Consider the following 23217-nt stretch of genomic DNA (forward strand, 5'->3'; position numbering starts at 1 on the left):
GTTGGTAAAAACGGCCTCTGTTGACCTGTGTATGCAGTCATCTTAGCAGGCTCAAGTGATGTCTGAAGTGGATAAGTCCCACGTAGCCAAGTTTCCTACATGTGTAGCCAAATTAGACACATGGATACTGTTGCTCGACACCCACACCATGTGGTAAGTTCAGCAAGTGTGTAACCAGCTTCGAGTATAGTGTGTGTCCAAAAAAAAAGGTGGAATTTTAGGTTTACTTGAATGTAATCTAATCTGTTGTAGAGGCTCTGAGTTTCAAGGTAGAAACATCAAATAGACTTTTTACAGGATTGATAGACTTTTAATTTATGTGATGCTCAATGAAATTATTACTGTCTTTATACTCCCTGTGAGCACCTTTAACTCTTCTGAAATGAGCCTGAAATACATAGTTCTGACAGTAGCCTAAGGAGGTCTTTTATAAGCTGAAATGGCAGTCTAAAATGACTTATCTTACTGACCTTTTACTGGGTCATGTTGGTACACTAAATGTACATGGCACTTAACTAGGACACGGCAAGACACCTGATCATACTGATTTTTAAACTGCCTTAAAGTACCACCCCTCACCTTTTCATTGACAGTCTGAATTAGTTTTAGCTTTGTTTCTTCTGTAGTCCCTTCTGTAGTTTCTTCTGCAGGTCGTATTTTACTTTTCAATAAACATTTGCTTTTGATATTGTTGCCCATCCATAACTTACTCTCCCCTTGCTACTTGTTGCTCCTGCCATTTTATTTGAAGCCCATTGGTTTGTACTGTGCATTGTATTTCTGTTTAGTGTTCAGCTTGTAGCCTGCTACTAAGGTAAACCCTGCATTATTTGGGTTTCAATTATTTATTTATTTTTCATTTGCAGGAACTGAATGATTTGGCTCGTGATCCTCCAGCACAATGTTCTGCAGGCCCAGTTGGAGATGATAGTAAGCAATAGCTACCTCTTAAACTTACTCGATGTTTTACTTAAGAATGAAAGTTCCATTTAAGATTATCCATTTAGTTTTATTATATAATTTTGTTCATTTCGTTTGCAAACCCTTGAGGAAAGCATAGCCTACATTAAACGTACATCCAAAGCAAGCAATTAAATGCACAAGTGAAAACTGGTTAGCCCTCATGAATTTGCAACCTTGTGAGAAGGCCAAAGCTGAGACAAAGGAGTGTTGGGTCAGTGGAAATGCGGGAAAGCAGTGGAGTTGTACTACTGAGTAGTATAGTGAATCAAGGGTAGGCTCTAATAAAGAAGTGGGTTTTTCAGACTCCTCCTGTCCTGTGAGAACAGGAGGAGTCTGACGTGTAAAGTATTTCATAGAAGAGTAGCAGCATGGCAGAAGTTTTTTCATTGGCAGAGGTGGTTATTGGTGAAAAATGAAGTGCTGCCAGGAGCAGATCTAAGAGGCATTGACATGCATAAGTTATTGAGGATTTTGTAAGTGAAGGTGAATAAGTAGATTCATTCTGAAGAAAATGGGTAGTCAGTGTAAGGATTTGCAGAGTGGTAAAGAGAATAGAAGTCTTGCTGTGGTATTTAGGACAGATTGACAGGGGCGTGGAATTCTAGATAAGTTGTAGTAGGTAAATTTTGGTTGCATCTTGGAAAAAGTGCATATTCTGATAATTGTAGGGAAGGCTGAAGAATTGGAGTTTGTGGTCAGAGCTCAAGGCAGTGTTGGAGAATCTAGAGCCTGAAGTGGGAAAAGACAAGGTCATGGGAGTGTCCACCTAGTGAGTGGGATATGAAGTCAGCTGGGAGACTCCGAATGAGGTAGTAAGCAAAGCGATTTTGTGGTGGCAAAGACAGTGGGTTGTCAATAGAATTGTTGAAGTCACCTGTGGTTTCTATCTTGTATGTATCCTACCCTTTGACCTACCTACTCTCATAGTTGTCATTGAATAGCGTGACTTGACTGGGTGTGAGGGAGTGATGTAAAAGAGCAACTCAAAGATGGCGCGAAGATTGGGTGGCCTTCCAAGAAACAGTGAGTGTTGTATTGAGCAAGTAGGACACCTACACTCTTATTTTGTCTGCTAATTGGTCTTGCCATTGGGCTGTGGGAGATGTAGCGCTAGAGAAGATGAGCCAGGTTTCTGTAATGTCAAGGCTTTTGAATTTATAGATGAATGAGCGTTTGTTACAAACAAATATTTCGGTCCAGGATGGTAATGGAGAGGTGTGAATAAGTTTGGTGGCATTGGAAGTATTGGGTGGATAGGGAGTTTGTTTTAGTGACACGAGGAGCGTGAGCAGTTAGTGGAAATTGGGTTGGTCAGAGATCCGACAATAGCCATGAGAAGGGCCAGGGCAAGAAATATAGTGTATATTGGCATGTTTTGTGGGTGTGATGCTTGTTATGCTTGTCTCATTTTGTTTGGGTGCATGTAGGTGGATGAATAGTAAGAATAGTTCATGGATGCAGAGTAATGTGGGAAAACTGTTCCCAGAATTTGGTGGGGGGGTAATTGAGTGAGAGAAGATGCTGAAAAGGAGTCTGAAGCTAATGTGGGTTGAACGAGAGTAGTATAAAGAGGAAGGTAAATTGAGTAGTTGGGATAGATGCTGATTTAGTTTTGGGAACAAGCAATCCAGCTAGTTGAGGCGTTGTCCAGCATATTCATAATTAGGCTCGGACTCCAGCTGCACAATAGCAACTCTGCTTGGTGTCCCAACGACTGAACAAAGCTGCTAGTCTAGTATATCCTTGAAACTTTCGGTTTGAGGTTCCATAGTGCCACTGTCAATTATCAGTTTTCCACAAGTTTTAGATACTTATTTGTGAAAATAAGGTGTGTGAGGTAGATCATGAGTAGCTACCTGAACTGCTGTCCACATGAGCTTTACAGGCTATAAGCACCAGTAACTGAAATCCCCCGCATGTATGGTCGAAACGCAGGATCTGCCCACGTGCAGCTACATATCTGTTTCCTCATAACTACACTAAAGCTAACAAATTTATTTCTTCCCCAGCTATATAATAAAATACATTGCAAGGTCTTTATGAATGTACATGCAGAAATAAATGAAACGCACAAACCTGTAGGGAGGGAATAATTTCAGATCTTGCAACCTCTATGAAAACATAGTTGTTTGCTTTCTTTGCCTTGGAATACAAAATATAAGCAGATGAAGTGACTGTATAACTAGCTATATTCCCAATAGTAAGATTATAGCAATTTGTACAAGCATAGCTTTGCAACTAAGACTTGCACATTCACTTGAGCTGTATTCCAGTCAATTACTGTTAAACTGCATTCTGGTCCTTATAAATGGCAATTTAAGAGGGGTCATTGATATCGGAGGATCATATAAGCCTTTCACACAGGTCTTAAGTGCAAAGGGACTACCCAAAGTAATTCTTTAAGGGGTTTTACCTGTAAAGTGATTGGGTCCAAGTAATTAAGTAAATAGGATTTGCTTTGACATGCCTCTTGGTAAACAATTGGATTATCGAACAGCTACAGGGGAATTCAATTGACAGCGTTACTCATGAGAATAACGCGGCCCACTCATTACCGTTAGTTCCATAATTTTAGCGCAGATTTCTGCTCAGAGCTGCAAGCATAATAATGCGCACTATTGTAGTAGTAATGTGTGTGCTGCTTTATTTTCACAAGTAACTGTAAATTGAATCGTCCCCTCCCCCTTGGAATTAGGTACTTTGAGTACTACTTTTCTGGTTGCTGTACATGTCGTGAATGAAATGTGAAGCCTCAATTGGAGACAGCTAAAAATAATAAAATTTAAAAAATTACAAAAATCAACCATTATTTTTTTTTCCCCCCTCTCATAACTGTTTTTTTTCTTTGCAGTGTTTCATTGGCAAGCAACAATTATGGGCCCTGTGAGTATTAAACAATTTAGCTAATGACTAAAATACATCGTCCACAATTTAATGAATACCTTCCTTTTTACACATACTTTTTGTGCAAGGTCATCTAGGGGGAACAAACTGTCTACCTATATGGTGGTATTGTCTACGTTTGATGGCACTGAATCTTGTTTTACAAATTGGCTACTTAAATATGTTTCAACGATTCCAGTGCTAATTATGAGTGGGATTTGTCCTTGGCACGGTGGTGGGCTCAAAAGTGAAATTGTACTTAACCATTCCCTCCCACACTGTGGGTGATGGGAGAGGTTGGGGCGTTTTCAAATGAGGGGCTCCATTAATAGTTTGACAAAACACTACAAATACACTGATAACCTTATTTAATGTGGTAGGGTGTCTACTAGTTTTTGAAATGGTATGCTTGTTGGGCTACCTATATTGTTCGCACATATTTTATGCATTGCATTTAAGAGAAAAAAAATCTTTGCGTGCAGATTTTATTATAAACTGTAGTTTCATGCTATTTTGGAAAGGTGGATTGATGCCAGAGAGAACAGCAAAGTACTTCTTTAATAAACGCTTCTTGGCAATTTGGGTTAGATGATTTTTGCTGTGACAGGACATATAAGCAGACTAATGTTTTTTTTTTTGTCAGAATACTTTGACTTCAGAAAATACAAAGGTATGATTTGTGTGGATATGGCGCACACATTACTGATATTGATGTGAATGTGACCAGCTCAAAATATCCCAAAATAGGCTAAGCAGCAAAGGTGTTAAAGCTTGTGGGGTTTTTTAAAATGGAAAAAACATTATTTCTTTTACTGATGAACTGAATCTTCTGTATTGAATAATTTCCTGCAGAATTATTTGAGAATGGTTATTAGAACAGAAAATGTTAATGCCAGTGATGCAGACAACATATAGCACACATTTTATTGCTAGCTGTGCACTCAGCATGCATGGTATAGGGTTCGATTGATCTGGAACCTGCATTTATTGTTTACTTGAGCGTTAAAGTGCTGTTCTGGACAAGATCGTACATGAAACACAAGTCACTGGTATGGAGTATTTCTTTTGGTGGGATAACGAACAATCAAACATCCATGAGTAAAGGGACTCCTATGAGACAGGGCTTTATAATATGTAAGGTAAGTGTTATTTAACAGTAGGGCTACTTCAAGGCATTTGTGAACAGTCTGTGCAGGCACTATTCATTCCTTGCACTTTAGTGCAAGAGGTGTAGGAGCATAATTTCATGAATGAGTGCTGACAGTTTTCAAAACTTAGAGGCTATTTTGTTTGGTTTTTTTTTTTTCTCTTTTCTTTTTGTCCTCAAATTTAAGACTTCTTGCTGAATTTGTTTAATCTGGTGATTGGCTTATTATCCCCATGGTAAAAGGATTTCCACCTCCTTCCCGCCACCTTTTAATGGATAATGTGCAAAAACAATTTGCTAACTTAGAAATACTTTCTGTTACAATATATTTAACAGTAATCTGTTTTTTGGTTTTTTTCAGAATGACAGTCCATACCAAGGCGGTGTGTTTTTCTTGACTATTCACTTCCCAACAGACTACCCCTTCAAACCTCCCAAAGTATGTAACTGTTAGAATTATTTTAAAGCTTTTCATTTTATTTTCAATTCGTCTTGGGGGGAAAAAAACACATAGGCTTATAAGCTGTCAGATGTGTTTTATTGATTGTGCATAAGCCTAAAACTGGACTTGATTGTTTTAAAGCAAGCATATTCTCTAGTTCTTTAAAACTTCAGATCCTTAAACATGTTTGTAATATCTGTATACTTGACTCTACGCCCTCTTTATGTTTTGGATGGAAACTTGCTTTATTTGCACTCAAGCTAGCAGACCTGTTTAATCAACATCTGTGTTGGAGAGTAAGAGACATAGCAATGTCTACTTCCTACATTTCCTGGGTGATTTTTGCAATTTCTCAGTGCAGCATTGGCAGAGACAAGCTCATCAGTACTGTGCATATCCATGGCATAGGGTCTCCAGTCCTACTAGATTGGGATGTGCTAGTGGTGACTAAAACAAACTTTCAGTGAATATATTTTTAAAGATCTCCTATGTACCACACTTATGTAAAAGATTTAATCCATTCTCTAAAGAACACCTACTGTTAACTTTTGTTTTTCGTACAACCCCTGAAAGCTAAACATTCAAGTGTTAAAGCTCTGCATGTGGAGTGGTGCATGCACAGCACTTTAAAATCGCAGTAGGGTGCGGCATCCCCTTTACTCTTAAAACACCGTTAAACTTTAACATGCTTAATTTAACTGTTTAGTGTTTGTGTGTGAACTAGTGATGGGTAGTGGGATCAATAATTCCAAAGCCTTCTGCAGTTCATGTGCATTTTGACACTTGACTCCACATGCTTAGTGCCCATTAATGCCTTATGCGAGAGTCCTTAAAATTGTATTGTAAGGCATGTCCACAAAGTCAATATTGTGTTTGCTTTTTCTTTAACAGGTTGCATTTACCACAAGAATCTACCATCCAAATATTAACAGCAATGGCAGCATTTGTCTTGATATTCTCAGATCACAGTGGTCCCCAGCTTTAACTATTTCTAAGGGTGAGTATGCTAAAGATTTGTTTCAGTAAATCTATATTCAAATTGCCAAATTAAAAATACGCAAATATTGCTACCTTTTTCAAATCTGTTAAAATAAGACTTCTGCCTGAAATTGCATGCTTAAACTTAGGAAATGTACAGTACTTTAGCTGCAATTTCAGATGTTGACTGACCTGTAGCTACATCTGTAACCATGGGGGGGGATCGATCTAATCTAGCTTGCTTCCATGGTTAGTGATGATTCAACAGGCATAAGTCCTATTTCAAGTATCAGATGTTGTTCCAATAAGTTTGAGTACTTGCCATAATTTTAATTGAGCGAAATTATTTTTGTATTCAATTACCTTTTTAAAGTGTTCTCTTTACCAACATTTGCTTGAGTTACTGTAATCGTTTCTTTGTTTATAATGTGACCGCTGTTGCTTTCTGCATAGAATAATCAGTCCATTTAAGGGAATACATCTTGAAGTTTTGCGCCCAAAGTGATCTCTTTAGACTTGAAGTTTTTAGCCATTATACTTTTGCATTTTTAATCAATTTACATAGATGTCTCCCAGTGGTTTGTTTTGTTTTTATATTGCACACGTCAACTTTTTGCAGGCTCTTGATGGAGCAAGGAAATGTTATACTTAACATGATCAGGTCTGCTTTGGCAAAAAAACACATACAGCTCCTAATTTGGAATGTTGGTAGTAGTATTAACCTTCAATGGACAATGTATGCTATGCACTTTGACTCAAAGCTGAAAATTGTATCTGCAATTAACCATTTCATGACCAGTGTTTCCACTCTAGAAAAATCTTCATGGCAAAGCATCTTTTTAAAATTTGGGTGTGCCTGTTTCATCTGTATATTTTAAATGTGAATGTGTGCGTCTAAATTTTTATTTACCCTCTCTACACTTTTTTAATTCTTTACCAGTCCAAAAGGATTGATTATAAAATTTATCTAATTTGGCTTTTGCTCGTTTGTTTATTCGATGGTGCTCGCAGGAAGGGGAGAACTGATTTACTTGGTACTGCCTTATCTGGCATATTGTGATCTTGCAAGATTTCTTGAACTAAGGAAGCAGCACAACATCTACTTTCAATGTGTGTTTCAATCATAGTGCCAAATGCCTGATGAAAAAACTCCCCAGCTGTCGCTGATCTGTTCACAAACATAAGCCCATAGAAATTTCTTATATTGTACATGTTGCTGCAAAGTGGTTTGTAATGCTATAGCAACCTTTTGGGTTAAGACTGGAAACGCTGCAAACCAGAATCTCCAAAAACTGTTTCTTTTTATTCACAGCTCCATATTCATTGGCCCTGCAGCAGTGGCGGATCCAGGGGGGGGGGGGGGGGGGGCGATCGGGGCAATCGCCCCCCCCCCCCCCCCCCAGCAGGGGCTTGCTGCCGACGGCTGCACATTATGTGCAGGTCCGTTCTGCAGTGACCGTGTGCTGCCCGAATGCTCTGATTGTGTTTAAAACACAATCGGCGCATTCGGGCAGCACACGGTCACTGCAGAACGGACCTGCACATAGTGGGCAGCCTCAGAAGGCAGAAAGGGGGCGGGGCCTAAATCGCCCCCGGTACACCAATTATCTAGATCCGCCCCTGCCCTGCAGTTGGTTGTAGGCAGCTGCTCTCCAATACGTTAGTAAATCAGAATTGTGCTGATAACATTTAAACAAATTTGCACAAGATCTTTTTTCAATACATTATCACGGTGGTTTCTTTACAATAACTCCTTTTTAGTTCCAGTGAAGGGATATATCTAAATGAGTTAATTTGCATGGCTAATGAGCGGAGAATTCATCTGGGGGGGGAGGGGGGGGGGGGTATTATGCAGCTTTCGTCATATTTTAGAGCAAAGTTAAAGTTTGAAATACAGACTTTATCATAAAGATTGTATATCTCACAACTTGCATGTGATCCTTTTGTTAATGCCTGATTCTTCCATTAGGAGCCACACTTTGCCCAATTGGCAAATCCCTGCCCCCTTGCAAAAACCTGGCAACACTAACTTATCTTGTCTACAACTTTTGACTGTACAATCACACTTTTCTTTTTTGTCGTTTCCTTTTGTTGACAAGTTTTTGTTTTTTCCTCCTTTTTCAGTTCTTTTGTCAATTTGTTCACTGTTATGTGACCCAAACCCAGATGACCCTTTAGTGCCAGAGATTGCACGGATCTACAAAACAGATAGGGAAAAGTAAGTATGGATTTTATTTATTCAAATGCATAAAGGCTTCAAAACAATGGATCTAAATGACCTGGTGGCTGCTTCACCATGTGAGTTAGGAGTTGGTCCTTTTTTTAAAAAAAAAAAAGTGACAATTTGATTTTAGTAGGCCCCCTGCCCCCCTCTAAACCTTGCAGTTTTGCTTTGTATGAAATCCCAGCTTGAGGCAGTGTATACCTTGCGTGACTACTTCCCAAAAGTTGTATGTTTCATTTATTAGGTACAATAGGCTAGCGAGAGAATGGACAGAAAAATACGCTATGTTATAGGGTAAGAGTGCTTTTATATAATGGTTTTGTGGAAGATTGCAAGTTTATTGAGTGATTAAAATTAATACAGTGGATGTAGAATTAATGCAAAGTCTTAAATCTGTAGGCACACTTGGTTTTTCGACTATAAGCACATGACAGTGCTGCATGGCCAAATTTAAATAAAACCCTGACAGTAATCTGTTGCTGTTTTTTGTGGGCTTTGGAAGTCTAACTAAAAGCTTGTAATGGGGTTTTGTTTTTTTTTTGGGGGGGGGGCAGGTTGTTTACACAGATGTATGCATTGTGACTGCTGGTTTTGGCTTTGTTTTTGGGGGTGGGAGGAGGGGTTGGGCCTCTTTTGTGATCTATATTTTGATATGGTTTTAATCGGTTAAGATTAAATTGCCACTAAACCTAAAATGTAATGGTTAAATATTATAAACAAAATGGAGTGATATCAACTTTTTGGTGAACATTTACATTTTTAATTAAAGGATCTTCATGTTGCAACTAACATAAGTTATCTGACAAGAGTGTAAATGTATAATTTAGAAAAGTGTAACTTCAAGTATACCATTTGTCATATGTCTATTTGTGAGCATCTTAAAAATTTGCATGTAAGTGTTTGCTAGTTTGGTTTTTTTAGTGGTACTTTTTGTGTTTAACAAACTTCCAGAGGCAAGATTACTGTGACTGTTTTACCTAGGTGCTCAACTGTTGTAGCGTAGTAAATAGCAGCAAGTTGCTAGTGTGCCAACATTTCATGGGTAGTTAATTTACTCATGGATTAAATAATGGTTATTTATCATCATAGTGGTAATGTCTACTGAGCATTTGAAAGGACAGTCTGTGTCTATTTGCATTTATGTAGATGAGTGTTGGATCTTCTATCCGTAACTCTTTAGACTTAACGTTTTCTAGATATAAGGGGATTTTCTGTCATTTACAATATATGACGAAAATCTACTAAACATGTTTAAAATTCCTTCTGCCTTACCCTACACTGTCCTTGGCTTTCCCATTCATGAAATTGTAAGCGCAAACACCTAGTGATTTGTATGGTGTATGTGAACAAAGCACTAAATAGAAATGCCAATCCCTCCCTGTTAAATTGGATCGGAAAGTGTGGTCGTTCAAAAAAACAAACATTTTTTTCTAATGTGTTAGGAGCTTTATAGATCTCTAAAATTATGCTAAATAGCATGTAAACTCTTACCTATAGTCTAATTAAAAGTGCTGTGTTACAGGGTGTAAAGTTTGCATGTTTCATGTTCACTGTATTCAACAGTGAATCTGTTGATTAGGGCCTCCATTTTACATTTTCACATTGTTTTACCAATATTGTTTTTTCTCAACATGCCCAATGCAGAAGAAAACTATTCAATAGAAAGCAAGATTTTTTTTATTTTTTTTTAAAGTGAAGTGAATGTTTATGTAAACAGATGCAAAGGAAAACAGTGTCTAAATTATTGTATTCTGGTTCCAATCAGCAGTTGCCTTTGTCTTGCAGGATGTCATTATTTAAAAAAAACAAAAAAAAAATTCACATGACAGTTTCATCTAAACCTTCATTATATGTGCTGGAATTTATTTACTTAGACTTAAGTTATAAAAGTACAATCACAGCTTTGGGCCTATTAATAGTACTTCTAACTTAAAATACATGTTGATATAGCATGCATAATTGTCTTGTCACAACAATATATAAATTCCCATACATACACTATGCAAAGTCATTGTCTACTTTACAGCAGTTTATAGTACTCTTCTATTGAAGATGACCAAAATTGTAAAAGTAGTGTTAATTTTTATACAAGTGTTTCAGGGCCCTCTTCCCGATGCTTTCCACCATTTTCTGCTTATCAAGGACAGGAGATACTGCTTGACAAATGTATAATTTGTTAGTCGGCGGAGATGCTGTATTCAAAAGTTTTTGCTTGGCACAGTAATTCGGACAAAACCATTCATGTTTAAGTCTAATTTAGCAAACAGCTTATGCACTGTTGGTAATTGCATTTTGTATAGTGTTTCATGTGTACAGAGTAATTAGTTTGGTGCTAAAGAATTTGAGGAACAATGGGCATGTATAATCGAATGTAACTGATGTTTATTTTTCTTATCTAAAATTTCAGGTACAACAGAATAGCCCGGGAATGGACTCAGAAGTATTCTATGTGATGCTACCTTCAAGTCTAAATAACACCTGCATTATAGCTGGAATAAACTTTAAATTACTGTTTTCCCCCTCCCTTTCAGACCTCATCTACCTTCCCCTCTATTTACCCCCCTCCCCCCCTTTTTTTTTTCTTTTTTTTCATTTGGGTTTTTGTTTTGTTTTTGTGCTGCCTCCCTTCATGCACATGCTCACATGGGAAGACTTTAGCTCAGCATTGGACAGAAACTGCTCTAGACTGTCAAGTAGTTGCCAGAATACAATTGCCCAAGATTCATAATCTTATCAAACGGAGCATGTGTTAAAACGTGGCCGGCGTCTTCACTGTACCTTGGTCATGAGACTAAACCCATCCTTTATTTCTCCCTGAAATGGTGAAGAGGCTCTCAACCAACGTTAAATACGTTTACTGACCACCAAATTAAATGTTACAGCAATATGCATGAAAACTGTGTCATTTGTGTGATGCTTTGTTTCAAAGATGTGTATTTAAACCTGCTACATCAGTACAATGTACTTTTTGGTTTGCACTGCGAATAGAAGAGAACGTCCATGTAGCAAATACAGTGAAATTTATATTCCATATAAACACATACCTGATGCATAGTCGTATCCTAAGTGAGTTAGGGTTCAAGTCCCTTCGTGGTCGGGAACATTTCTTTCCTCGTGAACTTAAAATTACCAAACTCTGTTTTAATTGACTCCATGAGAGTGTTTTAGAGATATTTGGAAAGAGTGCCAAAAGCACACTTCAAGTAAAAAGCTTACAATTTAGCAGTCTTTTCTTGTGGAACATTTTCTAGCAGAGTTGCATTTAGATGAAGGAAATAGATTCTTCCACAATCTATCACACATACCTTTGGAAAGTGTGCCAGAAGCACTATCCAAGTGAAGTGCTAACAACTTAGCAGTCTTTTCTTAAGGAATATTTTGTAACGAGTTGCTTTTAGATGAAGCAAAAAGATTCAAGATTTAATTTTTTTGATTGATTATGGGAGAACATTATATTGTTCAGCTTTAAGAAATGCCAAAACCTAGATTTGTTACAAGCTTTCACTTAACTGGGTAATAGTTTTACATTCTGTTAAGCAAGCTATAAAATCTACTGAGTGGTTTAGGGCTCTAAGTTTAATGGCAATTCTTCCTGAACATTGGTGATCGGATGTCCTTGTTTTTTCCTGAACTTGAATGTTTTGTTTTCCATCTTGGATGCATGAAACAATATTTTATGGCCTCCATTTGGAGACTTATATTCATGACCCATTTTTGATCATTTTTTCTAGGGCTCGCTGGAAAATACTGTACTCCTCAAAGGATAAATGTGACTATTATAATTAATTGATTCTACAAATTGCACATGACAAATATTCCGAGCTTAGCTCTGCCATAATGTAAAAACCTTGAGTTATGTTGATTTTAAGCCATATGCAGCACACACTAACGTCAGCTATTCAATAAGTTATGAGAGAATATTTTTTTAATCAAAGGAGGATGACTTTTGCTGACCACGAATGGACTAAAATCCTATGACTTGTTTTCAGAAATTATACATCTTGACCAGTTTTTCATAGGATTATGTTTGTGCAAAATAATGTATGAAGGGAAAAACAGAAAGAGTTTTTGCCTTAGCATTAGATAACTCAACATATTGTGCCAATATGCATGTAGACTTTTCAAAGACTTGAGTTTGTTCATTGAAATTTTGGTCGAAATCAAGTTTTGAAATGTAAATGTTTTGCAACACTCTCATGGAGTCAATTAAAACAGAGTTTGGTAATTTTAAGTTCATGAGGAAAGAAATGTTCCTGACCACGAAGGGACTTGAACCCTCAATCTTCTGATCCTAAGTCAGACGCCTTATCCATTAGGCCACGCGGTCTTCTCCAGGTGTTTTAGAGATATTTGGAGATATTTGGAAAGAGTGCCAAAAGCACATATCAAGTAAAAAGCTTACAATTTAGCAGTCTTTTCTTGTGGAACATTTTCTAGCAGAGTTGCATTTAGATTAAGGAAATAGGTTCTTCCACAATCTATCACACATACCTTTGGAAAGTGTGCCAGAAGAATTCAAATAATAATAATAATACTTTGTTTGACTTTGCCTTTCTATTTATTATTTCTCTTAGGTACATTTTAAGCTTGCTAATTTGCAGTTAAAGAGGACCCGTCACCTAGACACAGTTTACGCAGCACACTCAATGCGCACAATGAAATGCTTTGGTTTTGTACCACTGATCCTGCAAATAAGGCTAAAATGCACTCTTCCCTTTATCTCATGTTAATAATCTCTTTTCGCAATAATAAATTTAATTTTAGCCCTGCTCCACACAATTAGGGAGCTCATTAGGAGCAAAGCAAAAAAAAGGAGCCTTCCATACATTTTCTGTAGTTAAAAACTTTCATTGCCTTTACTACATCGTCACTAAAGGGAAACTTATTTTTCATATATGTTAGAGCAGAACAATAACACAATATTAGGCAAGTGGTCTTAATATTGTGGCTCATCGGTGTATGTGAGAGATATGAGATTTAATCCAATTTTTTTGAAGATGTTGTGTTATGGCTGATATTAAAGTTGACATGGAGTGTGAAAAGTTAGCTGGAGAGATTTGATCAAGGGCTGTTGCAAGAGTTTGGTTAATATTGTCCAGCAATCTGAGGAGAGGAGAATGTAGACATTGAGGAGATAACTTGTTGCCGAGAGATGGAAAGTTTTTGAATATTAATAGAGTGAAGATTTCTGTGAGTATTAGGCGGCTTTGTAGAGTTCAACAGCAGAGAGGTTAGAGTAATGGAGGAGAGCTTGCAGGTGATAAGGTTGTGATCCCAGAGGGGGGAAAGTAGTGTTAAGGGATCAGAAACTTAGTATAATGTACAGAATATTAATTAAAAGCATATGCTACTTACTATAGGTTTCACTCATCACATTACATATGAAAAATGTATATATCCTAAGCCTGACATAAAATGTAGGGGGAAAATAAATAACATTAGGAAGTAATTGGGGTCATTTATTAAAATTACCCTTATAGCTGTGATAAAAAAGACTTGCTTTCACCAGCAATAGGGATTTTCACCATTTCATAAATTGGCTTCAAATGTTTTCTATTTAAATGTTTCATGCATTTACCATGAGAAAATATTCAAATAAACTGCATATGTGCATACATACCAAACCTTAGTTTAATAAACTGTGTATTATCAACTAGATTATTAAGCATGAAAACCCTAAGGTTCCTCCTGATTGGGTTAGGGAGATTTTGGCGGTCAGACATGCTGGCTGCAGACAGGTGAGCAGAGATAGCGTCCTGCTGCAAGGCAAAAGGACGTGGATTGCGGAGAGAAGGTGTCCGTCTCCGGCGCCTGTGGAGAGTGCGGAGACGGCACCTGACAAAAGGTAGGATGAGAACCAGGATAGAACAGGCCCTATCTCTGGCGAAAACGGGCGTTTACACCTTAGATAGGGCTTCTCGCTATCTATGATGGGGACTTCATAAAACATAATGAGAACCTCAGTGCCGTTATTTTTTACTTGGCAGAGCATTCTTTTCTATAAATGAGAAGACGAACATGTTTATATAAAAAAAATATAAATCAACACAGATATAGGCTGAATGACAGTGACAGGTTGATTTGCTAGCAAAGAAAAAACTTGTAATTTTTTAACACATATTTAAAATCTCATTAGCATACATTTCCTATCAGATGAAAATAAATGGCTTTAGCTAACAGCTTTAGAAATAATTTGAATACAACTCTTCATTTTGCTTATACATGTCAGTCCTTTTATGCAGTGTTGCTAAAACAATCCTGCTTCTCTAAAAAAACATAACTCAACTTTTTTTAAAAAACTTACAAAAAGCCATCTAACTCTCTTGTATTTATCTTAAATATTCTTGCTAAGAAACAACAATCATTACCTAGCATTTACCCAATGCTACTTACTTTTTCATTTGCTTTTGCATTACTCAAATCTATTTTAGCACAAACATTCTCAAGAAAACCTTTACAGTATTCTAAAGTCAATCACCGTACAATATTAAAGCTGTACCATTAAAACCAAGTATAAAAACTTGTGCTTTACATATGATGTCACAATGCATATACGTACATCAATATAGATATATGTAAATATAGAAAGAGGGATGATGGCGCCAAATCTAGTAGTGCTAACTGGTACAGAGCGTCCAGACAGTCAGTATTACTGTATACAGAAATATAAATACAGAGTGTTCAACATGTCAGGCTGGTGTAAACAGTATAAACCAATGTTCATAATTCCTGATCATATGCCGAAATGCAGACAGAAGAAAGCAGAAAACAACGTTTCAGATGTATCCGTGACAATCAGTAGCAAGTGATAGATGGCAACGTACCAAAAAGATATAAATAAACAGCTTATCTGTATCAGAGGATCTTGGAAATGAGCTCCAGTCAGCTTCGAGAGGTCAGGAACAGACGTGTAGATATCTTATGTAGGTATATGGTAACTGGAACATCAGCCACAGCACAGTCACTGCTCACAAACTCCACTCATACGGTGTATTAAGAGAGGAAAAAGCCATATAGTGTAGTACTTATGTGCAATAATTTATTCAGCATGTATCATAATAAAATACACTCACAATATATATAAGGTTTAAAAGCTTATCTGTAAATCCTGTGGACATAGGATACTGCTACACGATATAGATCACTGGGATGTATAAGAAGTAAACACCAATGGGCTCCACACAGAAGTTCTCAATGGGGTAACTTTCCAGGGATCAGGTAGACAGTCCAGCCTTATGTATACCAGGAATAGTGTATGTAGAACAGGCTGTTCTACATACACTATTCCTGGTATACATAAGGCTGGACTGTCTACCTGATCCCTGGAAAGTTACCCCATTGAGAACTTCTGTGTGGAGCCCATTGGTGTTTACTTCTTATACATCCCAGTGATCTATATCGTGTAGCAGTATCCTATGTCCACAGGATTTACAGATAAGCTTTTAAACCTTATATATATTGTGAGTGTATTTTATTATGATACATGCTGAATAAATTATTGCACATAAGTACTACACTATATGGCTTTTTCCTCTCTTAATACACCGTATGAGTGGAGTTTGTGAGCAGTGACTGTGCTGTGGCTGATGTTCCAGTTACCATATACCTACATAAGATATCTACACGTCTGTTCCTGACCTCTCGAAGCTGACTGGAGCTCATTTCCAAGATCCTCTGATACAGATAAGCTGTTTATTTATATCTTTTTGGTACGTTGCCATCTATCACTTGCTACTGATTGTCACGGATACATCTGAAACGTTGTTTTCTGCTTTCTTCTGTCTGCATTTCGGCATATGATCAGGAATTATGAACATTGGTTTATACTGTTTACACCAGCCTGACATGTTGAACACTCTGTATTTATATTTCTGTATACAGTAATACTGACTGTCTGGACGCTCTGTACCAGTTAGCACTACTAGATTTGGCGCCATCATCCCTCTTTCTATATTTACAAATACTTATTTCTCGATCGGAGTACCATCCGAAAATTAAGAGGGAGGCTGCCTACTCTTATGAAGAAAAGTGTACACCAAGATTGGTGATCTATATTATTATTTACTCTCCTACTTCGAGTTTGAGCGCCAATATTTATTATATCTAATAATACACACAATATAGATATATGTATAGGAAATCAGGGAAAGAAATAACCATGCACTAAAATCAAATCAAAGCTGAAAATAACAAATATAATTATTAGCATTTATTTATAAGGTAATTTCTATATCAAGTGGTTCCAGCTACTCTTTGTTCTCTTTGTTGACCACTATCTCAGCGATGGTACACAAATAAAACATTTCACCTTCAAACACTCTTCCACAAAGAACAATGTCATTGGAAAAAGTTTCATACTTCTGAAGACTTCCTCAAATATACTGCTATCAACAACAACTTGTAAAATACTTTTGGACAAAACCAACTATATATATTTCCACTCTCTGATCTCCACTTAGGCTTCTAACCCCAAATGCCTCCTTGATGCGTATAAATCTCTTCTAAATCTTCCCAAGCACCACACCCTCTGACCAGGGCCAGATTAAGGGAATGGAGGCGCTTCACACCTCTGTATACCATCCACAAACAGATGGCTTGGTGGAACGCTTAAACCGCACATTAAAGCACATGCTCAGGAAAGCAGTGGCTCAAGAAAAAAAAGATTGGGACACTCTTATTCCCTATTTGATGTTTGCCATCTGTGAGGTACCTCAAGCTTCAACAGGGTTTAGTCCCTTTGAGTTATTGTTTGGGAGACAGCCCAGGGGTATCTTGGATATGTTAAAAGAAGGGTGGGAGCAGCAAGGTCCCAGGGAGCCAAATCTGGTACAATTTGTGTCACAAATGTATGAGAGGCTAGAAAAAATAGGGCCCATTGTGCAGCAACATGTAAAAGAGGCTCAGGAACAACAGAGAAAAAGTTATGATAAAAGTGCTGTTGTTCGATCTTTCAAGCCTAGGGACAAGGTCCTAGTCCTGGTTCCCACCAAGGAAAGCAAACTTTACGCCCATTTGCAGGGTCCATATGAAATTCTAGAGGCTGTCGGTCCTGTCATTTACAGAGTCCGCCAGTTAGGTAGGAGAAGGGAGGAGCAAATATACCATGTTAACCTCCTTAAACCTTGGCATGATGAGGAAACCTCTCCTCAGGTAGTGAGTACTGCCATTGAAAAGTCTAAAGTGCCCATAGAGCCAGCTTTGTCCATTCAGCAGAGACAACAGACTGAAGAAATGATTCGCCGGAACAGGGATGTCTTCTCTTCCCTTCCTGGGTGCACTACCTTAATCGAACACGACATTGTCACTGTGCCAGGAGTCATTGTAAAGCAGAAGCCGTATCGTATTCCCGAAGCCAGACGGGTGGACGTGGGAAAGGAGGTCGAGAAGATGCTCCAGTTAGATGTGATTGAAGAGTCCACTAGTGAGTGGAATAGTCCCATTGTGCTTTTCCCGAAACCCAATGGGACAATTAGGTTCTGCAATGACTTTAGGCGCCTAAACAGTATGTCGCAGTTTGATGCCTATCCAATGCCATGTGTGGATGAACTAGTGGAAAATCTTGCTGGTAGCAATTATTTGACAACCCTTGATTTAACAAACGGTTATTGGCAAGTTCCCCTGACTTCCACGGCCAAGCCAAAGACTGCATTTTCCACCCCTGATGGTCTCTATCAATATAAAGTCCTACCCTTTGGATTGCATGGGGCACCTGCCACCTTCCAAAGGGCCATGAATAAATTGCTACGACCTCACACAGCTTATGCAGCCGCTTACCTGGACGATATAGTGATTTATACCCCAGACTGGGGATCACATTTAGCCAAAGTTGAGGCGGTCTTAGCTTCATTAAGGTCAGCAGGGTTAACAGCTAACCCAGAGAAATGTGCCATAGCCATGAGAAAAGCCAAATATTTGGGGTACGTTGTTGGTCGTGTGCATGTCAAACCCCAGCTAGACAAAGTGGAGGCAGTCAAAAATTGGGCAAGACCGGAGAAAAAGTCACAGTTAAGAACCTTTTTAGGCTTAGTAGGTTACTACAGGCAGTTTGTAAGCCACTTCGCCACAAGATCTGCTCCACTAACGGACATGTTAAAAAAAAGTTGTCCAGATAGATTAACCTGGTCTGACTCTGCAGAAACCGCCTGGTCTGATCTTCGGTTAGCTCTTTGTTCCTCCCCAGTTCTACAAGCACCGGATTTTACCCGGAGGTTCTTCCTCCAAACTGATGCTTCTGGTGCTGGCTTAGGTGCAGTCCTGTCACAGGAGAAGAATGGAATAGAAAATCCTGTCCTGTACCTAAGCCATAAGTTGCTTCCAAGGGAACAAAAATATGCCACTGTGGAGAAGGAATGTCTCGCCATAAAATGGGCTACAGAAGCTTTTCGCTATTATCTCCTAGGCAGAGAGTTCACCTTAATAACAGACCATGCACCATTGAGATGGATGCAGAAAAACCGGGAGGTAAATGCCAAGGTAACCCGCTGGTTCTTGGCACTGCAACCTTTCAAATTCTCAGTAGAACATAGACCGGGGATTCTACAGAAAAATGCAGATGCGTTGTCAGGAAAATATGCGCTCCTCGCGAAGTCCGCGTCCCCCTACTTGGAGACGCTAGGGGGAGGGATATGTAACAAAAGGAGGCATTTAGCTGGCAATATGCAGAGAAAGCAGGGAAGTAGAGTAAAACATTTGTGCAGTAATGCACCTGGATTGAATGTAAAGACCTATGTATGAAAAGAAATAGTTTAAATTTGGTTTAACTTACATGACTTGAAATCCTTCCTCTCAGCAAACAGACAGGGTGTGTCTGTTTGAATTACAGAGCCAGTGATGGGCGTTTCCTCTTAAAGAGAAGGTGGGTGTGTCACCTGTCCATCAAGCTAAGGCTGGGGGAGGAGTATCAGGTATAAAAGCTTGTTTATATCATTTGTGCATGGAGATCAACGCTGGGCTAGCTGGCTGATCTGGACAGGGAGCTGGACTATGTATAGCAAGCATTGAGGGTCTCCATAATTGCTGTGCAAGTATACGCTGTAAAAACATTATTACCATCCTGACAATAAAGAACCATTAAAAGGAAGAAGTTGTACGCGTGTGCCTCTGCAATAGCGGGCTCTTGCCACAATATATATATATATATACACACACACACATATTTATGTAATCTAATTAAAGCTTTAATATAATATACATAGCTAAACACACATATATATATACAAGTTAACCCGTGCATGATACTCATGCATTCTAGTCAATTCAAGCTACTTAAGGTCTTAAAAAGGTTCTTGTCATGCATTTGGACCTAGCCCAGGCCTCCTCAGGGGAAGAGCATTAGTTCCCGACGCAAGCGAACTTTTTAATGTGTGTTTATAAGGTAAAATTACCTCACGAAAATAAGTTTGAGCCCTACCAAATTTCCGCCCTTTTTGAATATTTTTTCCCACACACACTAAGAATTTAGTAGGTCAGTGTATTACTCTGCCCAGCAGGTGGCGCTGCAACTTGGTTTTTTTTTTCACACACACACACACACAGACAGACGCCACTAAGCATTTATATATTAGATATATATATAGACATATATAGTCAAAATTGGTGTTATGTTATCAATGTTTATTTTTTATGTTAGTTTTAATGTGCGGTATCATTGCTAGTTTTAGGGGATTTAGACTGTAAGCTCCAATGTTTAAACTACAATCCCGCCACAAATGGCGCCTATTACCAAAATCTCATGAAGACATATAATCAATCCTCTCGTAATTATAATTTGGTTGAATGTATTTAAAACATATGCATAAAAGCAGTCCAGTATAGTGAAAAACTTTTAGAGGCAATTTCTCCAAATGGATAAACACTTTATAATATGTTCATCTTATTCCGTCCGAATCCACACGAAAACTCCTTAGGGAAATGCACTTACCAGAAGTAGGTAGTACAACAGCATGTAAAGCTCCCCAACGATCACTCTGTTTGTTTGGCGATCATCCCAGCGTGGGATACTCGAGGTAGCGCCTTCTCCTATGGCTCCAATCATCGGGCAGGAAAGAAACAAGGGGGGTGGTCACTCCCTCTGACTCCTCGCCGATCAACAATCCTATGCACTTAACAGCGATTTTTCTTTTACGAATAGCTTCAATGTATTTCTCCCACAATCACTTTCTAGGATTCAGGTATATCAGGTATCTCGTAATAAAGATCAGCCGGATGTCATAGTGGACGGGAAATACAAGAAAATGCTAATAGTGCATTAACTCTTACATAAAATAGTTTATTAAATAAAAAAGGACATACATGTTACTCAATACAATAAAATACTCTCATCCGATGTGCCCTTACCCGCATACGATGGAATATATGCAATATATATATTATCCACGGAATCGCCTGCAACTCACGGGAACAGTAATATAAGGTAAGAGACACCCCCTCATGTACAACCAACAAACGCGTTTCGATTCGGAATGAATCTTTCTCAAGGCTTGTGGAGGATGGGTTCTTCCTTGCTATTTAAACTAATAGCTGGTCCGTCTGCAGGTGTTCTGTGTAACATTAATGAGAACAATCCCCGCAAAGTCTATAAACTAAGATTATATCTTGACTGTCACATACCAAATAAAAACAGACAGAGACTGAATAAAAACAATAGTAAACATAATTCTATTCACCCTATTTTCCAATATGTACTGAAAACGGGGAGCAGAACATTGCTGGTACAATACAACTTAACAGTATAACAAAACCAAATGTAACATCTATATTCGCCCAAAATATCTATATCCATTAGGCAAACCTGCTTCTTATAGTGCTCATGGGCTATAAGCTTAGATGATGATAAGTACCATGTATATAATAAACCATACCATTTGTATAATAAAACATACCATTTATATAATAAAGAGGTGGATATATTTTATGTACAACCTTTCTACTCAAGTCTAAAATGTGTGACCCCTTGTAAACATATGACCAGACCGGGATGACTAACTCACATTAGGAACCATTTGGTCTCAAAGTCCTTGTTAAGGCCCCTAGGGATGAGTGTGTCCATATGATAAATCATCCTCATTTCTGCTTGTGCCAACTGTACTGCTGAGTCTTTCTTCCTCCAATCCCCTGATATCTTTTGTATCCCACTAAAATATTTAATTCCTTTAACATCACAGTTATGCTGTTCTTTAAAATGTAACGATAGAGAGTGTTGCTCATAACCATTTTTAATATTTGTAATATGCTCTCTCCATCTCTCTTTGAGTTTTCTAGACGTTCTCCCGACATATTGTCTATTACACGTACATTCCAACACATAGATACAGTTGGTGGAATTGCACGTAATGAAATCTTTTATATTATGTACATAATCTGCGGTGGAGGATCTCACTTCCTCCCTTTTCTTTCCATGCCCTTTAACTGTGCGGCAGGGTTGGCATGTTCCACACCTATAAAAACCTTGCGATTTAATAATCATATCTGGCCTTTGTTTCAAACAACTTTTTACTACATGGTTCGTTATGGTAGAGGCTCTCCTATATACAAATTTTGGATGTTGTTGGATAACTCCATTGAGCATGGGGTCTCTCATAAGGATGGGCCAATGACGTTTTATGATTTTTTCAAATTCTCTCGAGTGTGAGCAATATTGAGAGATAAATGGGATTCCTAGATCTCTATTATTAGGAATCTTATCCTTTATTTTCGGAATAAGTAACTGATCCCTGTCTATATTCTTAACTTGTTCGATCATTTGTTCTAATTCATCCCCATTGTACCCTTTTTCTATAAACTTGACTTTTAGTTCCTGTGCTCTTTCTTGGAACCTATGAGGTTCTGTACAATTCCTTTTAATCCTTTTAAACTGGCCCATTGGTATGTTCTCTAGCCTTTTGTGGTAATGATTGCTATCAATTGGGATAAGAGAGTTAGAATCTGTTGGTTTCCTATAAATATCTGTAATTAGTTTGCCATCTATAATCTTAATTTCCAAGTCCAAAAAATGAACTGTACTGTTGCTGATCTCAAATGTTAGTGTGATATTCAATGTGTTCAGATTAAGCTCTTTACAGAACACTTCTAGGGATTCTTGGTCCCCTCTCCAAATGAAAAATATATCATCGATATATCTAAACCATGAGACCAGATCCGCCCCCATGGCTGAGTGGTTCCACACATGGGTGTCTTCCCACCAGCCCATGAACATATTAGCGTAACTGGGGGAGAATCTGGTCCCATGGCCGTTCCGCAATTTTGTAAATAGAAATTTCCACCATACCAGAAAAAGATGTTCTTAAGAATAAATTCTATGCCTTCCAAGATAAACATTTTTAGGGATTCATTCATGTCCATTTTATCTAGGAAGTATTTTACTGCTTGTATTCCCTTATCATGGTCTATTATCGTATAAAGGGCACTTACATCTGCTGTTACTAAAATGTAAGAATCATGCCATTTAATCTCTTTCAATTTGTTCAGCATATCCATTGTGTCCCTAAAATAAGATTTGATATGGGACATAAAAGGTTGTAAGTAATGATCCAACAGGTGCGATAGGTTAGAGGTTATTCCATTTATCCCTGCGACTATTGG

At 38.1% G+C, this 23217-nt stretch overlaps 1 protein-coding gene and 1 non-coding gene across 2 annotated transcripts; one reads left to right on the top strand and one right to left on the bottom strand.

Annotated features, from left to right (window-relative positions):
* Positions 1 to 774: 774 nt before the first annotated feature.
* On the top strand, positions 775 to 11461 carry LOC142127204 (ubiquitin-conjugating enzyme E2 D2-like). The gene is made up of 6 exons (XM_075194331.1): positions 775 to 930; positions 3815 to 3846; positions 5355 to 5432; positions 6327 to 6432; positions 8538 to 8631; positions 11045 to 11461. Coding segments are annotated over exons 1-6 (357 nt in total). The 5' UTR covers positions 775 to 929; the 3' UTR covers positions 11091 to 11461.
* A 1430-nt stretch (positions 11462 to 12891) lies between these two features.
* On the bottom strand, positions 12892 to 12964 carry TRNAL-UAG (transfer RNA leucine (anticodon UAG)). The gene has a single exon. It is a non-coding gene; the product is annotated as a tRNA-Leu (tRNA).
* Between the last annotated feature and the right edge of the window lie 10253 nt (positions 12965 to 23217).

Source organism: Mixophyes fleayi, unplaced genomic scaffold (genome assembly GCF_038048845.1).
Source record: "Mixophyes fleayi isolate aMixFle1 unplaced genomic scaffold, aMixFle1.hap1 Scaffold_29, whole genome shotgun sequence".
Taxonomy (NCBI): Eukaryota; Metazoa; Chordata; class Amphibia; order Anura; family Limnodynastidae; genus Mixophyes; species Mixophyes fleayi.

Coding starts and splice junctions, on each gene's coding strand:
- LOC142127204 (XM_075194331.1), top strand. Junction 3,847..5,354: donor AAGCAACAATTATGGGCCCT/GTGAGTATTAAA, acceptor GGTTTTTTTCAG/AATGACAGTCCATACCAAGG. Junction 6,433..8,537: donor AGCTTTAACTATTTCTAAGG/GTGAGTATGCTA, acceptor CTCCTTTTTCAG/TTCTTTTGTCAATTTGTTCA.